A 5,821-nucleotide genomic window follows, 5' to 3' on the forward strand; every position below is an offset into this window, starting at 1 on the left:
CAATTTCTGATTACTTTAATGAAAACTATGTAAAATTACTATTCCAAATTGATTATTCTTCTAAGTATAGGTAGGGAGAAATAAAAAATGGTGTCTGTTTCAAAAAGTTAAAAAAAATTAATTTTTCATTTGGAGCTCTATTGAAATTACAAACAATACTAGAAAACCTTAGAGGACACCATTTAAAGTAGAGTAAAGATGCGAAGCTATGAGCCGTAATTAAGCTATTTACGTTCAAAAGTTCCCAAGATATATGTTTTTAAAAGCAAAATTTCATAAAAAGTGTACTGAAAAATCAGTAGTTAGTGAATTTATTTCGAGAAAACTATATCTCAAAAACCTTTTGACCTACAGATGTCTATTAGTATTAAAATTAAAGCTAGTTCAATGGACTGTAATGTTTTTTATGACGTTTTTCTTCGTATGAGTAGTAATTTTTGTGATATTTGCGCAAATAAATTGATTTATAATAGTTCAGACAAAATTTCATGTGCAAAAGTTATTATATTCATATGTGAATATCATAAAAACTATTACTATTATGAAGATAAGTGTTATAAACTACTTTATAGTTAGTTAAATTACCTTTATTTTGAGTGCTAGCAGACATATGTACGTCTTATGGTTCCTGAGATATATTTTTTCAAAAATCAAAAATTTTATCTGAACTACTAGAAATTAACATTTAACTAACTTTAATTTGTGTCCGGACAGACATATTTATGTCTTATGGTTCCTCAAATATAGATTTCTCAAAATAAATTCACTAACTACTGATTTTTCAGTACATTTTTATGAAATGTTCCTTTTTGAAAAGCTATATCTCGGAAAATATTGCACCTAAATAGCTCTATTAGGACTCATATTTTAGCAAATTTACTCTTCTTTAAATAATGTTCTTTTAGGTTTTCTAGTGTTGTTGGTAGTTTTTGAAAAATTATTTTTTCATTCGGAGCTCTATACTATAATTCTACAACAATTATAAATAAATTTATGTTAGCAAATATCATGAAAACTACTACACCTATGAAGATAAACATCATAAACTACTTTATTTTCCATTAAACTAGCTTTAATTTGAGTGCTAATAGACATCTGTACGTCAAATGGTTTTTGCTATATACGATTTCTTAAAATAAATTCACTAACTACTGATCTTTCAAAACATTCTGTACAACATTTTTATGTTGTAGCTTTTTATAAAGCTATATGTCAATAACTATTTAACGTTAATAGTTCTATTAGGGGTCATACTTTAGCAAATTTACTCTACTTTAAATGAGGTTTTCTTGTGTTGTTGTTACTTTTGAAGATATAGAGCTTTTTTTAACGTTTTAAAACAGTCCCCATTTTTTATTCCCCCTACCTATACTTGGCAGACTCATCAATTTAGACAACTAATTATACATAGTTTTTATTAAAGTAACAAAAAATTGGGGTGAAATAACTGCCGTTTTTTCCCAGCTCTTGTACTATAAGTTCTTGTAAACTTCATGATAAAGACAAGATACATTGGGTGACAATGTCATTAAGTTGTTCAATTTCTTTTGCGAGATTGGGAATTATGACTTCTATTGTAGATTTGTTGGAAATATTACTTTTCTCTTTTTAATCGTTTTTAGTCAACTTTAACTGCCAAAGTATGGCTTTAGGTATACCATGCCTATTTGATATGTGGTGAAGTTCATACACCACTTATTAGGTTGTGTTGTGGTAGACATGCTGTGTGCAACATGGTATTAATAGGCAATTATACATTATCAGTATAAAACCTCATGCCTTCCACAAATTGTTTTTTATTATACTGCCCTATTTCTCCAATTATCGCCACTGGCTTTAGTGTTCTATTCTATCATATAGAACACATTAACTCAATTTCTGTGAAAAGTGGATATGATTTCTTTAATCTCTGACATAGAGATATATGCTTGGAAGAAAAAAAATCAGTTTAAAACTTTAAATAAATATAACCCATTCTCATGGCAAGTTCTTTAGAGTAAGTTCCTTTTAGAGTTTTCTGGTGGTATTTGACGTAATGACAAAAATAAATGAATAGGTATAAGTAAGCTAGGTATAAATAATTTGAAGAGTAGTCAGTAATTGGCTAGGTCATCTTGTAACTTTAATTTAATAATAGTAAGCCTTAACTCAAAATGATATCGCTTTTTTTTGCTTAAATAGTGCCATGTTAAAAAATATATAAAAAGGTTTTGATCAATTTTTTAATTGCATCAATTCTAAATATAGTATTGTAGATTGAGGTTACTTTCTCAAAGCTAGTAGGGTTGACACTAAGTACTCACAGTTGATAGTACTATCTACCTTAAATATCAAATAAGAAATAAAAAAAGTTTTTTTTCATATGTAGCACTATACTGAATTGACTATTAACAGATTGACTAATATTAATTTTATTAACACTGCCCTAACTCTGCCTTTTAACAGCTACTTATAGTTTTGCTCTAATATACAACAATCTCCCATGCTCTAAAAAATAAAATAAAAGAGAAAGAACAAAACATATTTCTGCTATAAAAAAATATGTCATAAAAAACAAAAATTAATATCTACTTAAATTCTGAAAATAATTTAAAATCACAATTTATCATGGAAATCAATCTTTAATTATAATAAAAGTAAGATGTTGGACAAGATGAACTGTTTGGATGAGTAACTTACTGGCATAGCCTTGGTGGTAGGATTACTTCCTCAATAAGTGGACGTGGACCAGGTTCTGATGTAACTAAAGATTGTTCATCTTGTTGAAGAAGGCGCTGGCTGGGTATTCACGAACTAAGATTGTTCTCAACAGCCTTGATGATTCTCGATTGTTCTATTAACAACAATGGCAATAAAATTGTCTACAAATCTTTATGCTTCCTCTCGATGGCCATCTGCCTTTCACACTTTCTGATTGCTGTGTTTCAGAGCAATTGTTTAAATAGTTGTCACAAGGTAGCGCTAGATAATTAAATAGGCAGCTGATGGAAGGTTGTAATCGGTGATGATAAAATAGTATGATTTACATAGTACTATGTACATATATATTATGTATGTTCCTGATATAATTTATTGTTTTAATTATTATATTTCCAGATATTTTTACTTTTATTTCTGTTTGAATTTAATTTTTACATAAGCATTGAAAATTTTGTCCGTTTAGGTTGCTGCGTCGATTGTTGATAATGTCCAAAAAAAGAAGAATGAAATGAAACCCAAATCTGCTTTGGTTTCTAAAACAGCAATTGTTGTTCCTCAACCCAAGAAGGGGTTCAGGTCTAAGAACGTGAGTATGTTAAACGCATTTTAGAGTTGAGCTACATTCTTTTGTTAAACATCTCATGAAAGTCTCAATTATTTCATTGAGTAATAGTATTATTTTAGTTTTTGTACCTTATTATCTATATGATTGTTATTTTATGTAGCTCTTTATAAAAATTTTAACATTTATTCTATTGATTGGTATGTTGAAAATATTTATTTTATGTGATTTCCTCTTTTTAGATCTTTATTTTGTGAATTTTTACATTTATAAAATACAATATCATAAATAAAAATGTGGTAACTTAGTTGAAGAATATCCTTATTTCACTTAACGTCAATCACACTTCTAATCATAATATTCAAGATTTATTTAACATAAATAAAAGGAATTTAATAGTTTTTAATTTATTCTCAGATCTAAAATATAGCTTTTAAGATGATGAGGATAAATGAAAACATTGAATATTAAATAGATATGAGAATTTTATTTTTAATTATATATAATATTATAGACCCTCATTCTCAGGGCAGGTTTTCCAAACAATCAGAACAAAGACACTTAACTAAATTAACTGCTATTTTTACAAATATAATTAAATTCTGTGCAACACTAACCAATTAAATCTTTAATGAATGATGGTTCTCGATGGCTTCTATCTCAAAAAACACCCACTGACTGTAAACAAAGGATTGGTTCTCTACTCTTTTCAGCATACATTCAATCTCTCAGTGATCCAAACGAAGAGTCACTTGGATGACTGCTGACTCTTGACATTTTCTTTCTAAATATCTACCACTGGGCAGTAGACGAAGGGTGACCCGCTCCACCTCTTCCTGGAGACCTCCTTGTCCAATCCACCCACCGTCCTAACAACCAGTGCTCACTAAACAAACAGTCCTGTCTAGATGTTCTATATAAACATCGATTGCAACACAACAGTTTTGAGCATTTTCTTATGACTTTCTTTTTGAATATTATTATTTAACACTTATTATCAACTCCTGTTTTTCCTTAAATGTACTGTAATTACAATCATGATGAGAACATAAATAAAGTTGAAAAATTTGATTCTGCTCAACATGGCAGCGATTCTACCAACTTCAGAATTGTGCCGCCACTTGGCTTTTTTAATGATGTTTTCCACTCCATATTTGACTAAAAAAAAATTGGTTAGCTTGCTTTTTTGTTTAATATAAAAAATAAACAATACTGATACAATACATAAAATAAAGCATACTAAAAATAATTTATATATAAAAAATCACCATTTACTCAAAAATAGGATATAACAATACATACATACTGTTAAAAAATTATTAAAATAAAATAAATGGGATTTCCATATCTACAAGATAGCTTGGGTTCAAATGAAAAGCTTTAATAATTAACAGATAGGAGAATTTTATTTAAATTTTATAATATAATAGACTCTTAATTTCAGGGTAGGTTTTTAGGTAATCAGAAACAGAGACTTTTTTACCAATAATACTTAATTTAAATTAATATCTATTTTTACAAGGTATTTAATTTTAAGTATAACAAAACTAACCAATTTCGTGAAATCTTCTTTTGATGATTTTCTCAACAAACTAACACTGACTGTGGGCAATCTTTCAGTAAACAAACACTAACGAAACAAAACCTTGGTCCTCTAAAACTTTTCAACTCACTTCTCATCCACCGAAGTATGTTGTTTGGCGATCCAAACAAAGAATCTTTTTTCTTCGTGGGTGACTCTTCGATGTCTCCTTTGTCAAGATGTCCACCCTTGAGCTGGACAAGAGATGATGAGGACCTCCTCATCCAGGAAACATCATTCGCCGCCCGTGCCTAAGCAACTAATGAATGCCAAAAACCAAAACCTGTCTCGATGTTCCATGTAAACATCGATTGTCACACAACAGTTTTGGATTTTTGCAAATGATTTACTTTCTGAATATTAGTCTTCAGCACTATTTCTTGACTTCTATTTTTTCTTAAATTTACTGCATTTTCAATAATGATGGGAAGTTAGAATAGAGTTTTTAAAATATTTGAATCTGCTCAACACGGCCGTGATTCAACGAGCTTTTCGCAAGACACATGCCCTTGATATAGACAAAAGATGATGAGGACCATCTGCATTATGACTGCATTCAGGAAACATCATTCCCCACCCGGAACGCCTAAGCAACAAATCCATCATAAATCAAGTTTCCTTCCTTCCCCTTCTCTAGGGGTTCTCAACATCAATTGTAGCACTATGGTTTTGAGTTTTTCCTTATGATTTCCTTTATGAATAATTTTCTTTAATACTTATTCTTAACTTCTATTTTTTTCTTAAATTTACTGTAACTACAATTATGATGGGAGGTTAAATAAGTATTTATATACATTTATGTTTGTATGTATGTATAAATACTAAGGGGTACCCCTGCCTACCTAATGGGGGTCTATCCCCCATTTTACAAATTATATAGGGTGTTTTTTTGAGCCCGATAGAACTTGAAATTGTAAAAAATAACACAAAAAATTAAATTGTAATCAAAATTTTTTTTTTATTCGAAAGATCAATAC

The 5,821-nt window shown here is 29.3% G+C and overlaps 1 protein-coding gene across 3 annotated transcripts in view; it reads left to right on the forward strand.

Annotated features, from left to right (window-relative positions):
* The window catches only part of LOC106688814 (disks large-associated protein 5), a 67,286-nt gene that overhangs the window by 19,076 nt on the left and 42,389 nt on the right, over positions 1-5,821 (forward strand). For all 3 annotated transcript variants that reach the window (XM_014433460.3, XM_014433459.3, XM_014433461.3), the window contains exon 6: positions 3,164-3,286. In XM_014433460.3, coding sequence (XP_014288946.1) covers positions 3,164-3,286 — 123 coding nt within the window. The remainder of the gene's footprint in view (positions 1-3,163; positions 3,287-5,821) is intronic.

This window comes from Halyomorpha halys, unplaced genomic scaffold (assembly GCF_000696795.3).
Source record: "Halyomorpha halys isolate HHAL.00 unplaced genomic scaffold, Hhal_1.1 Scaffold1210.1, whole genome shotgun sequence".
Lineage (NCBI taxonomy): Eukaryota > Metazoa > Arthropoda > Insecta > Hemiptera > Pentatomidae > Halyomorpha > Halyomorpha halys.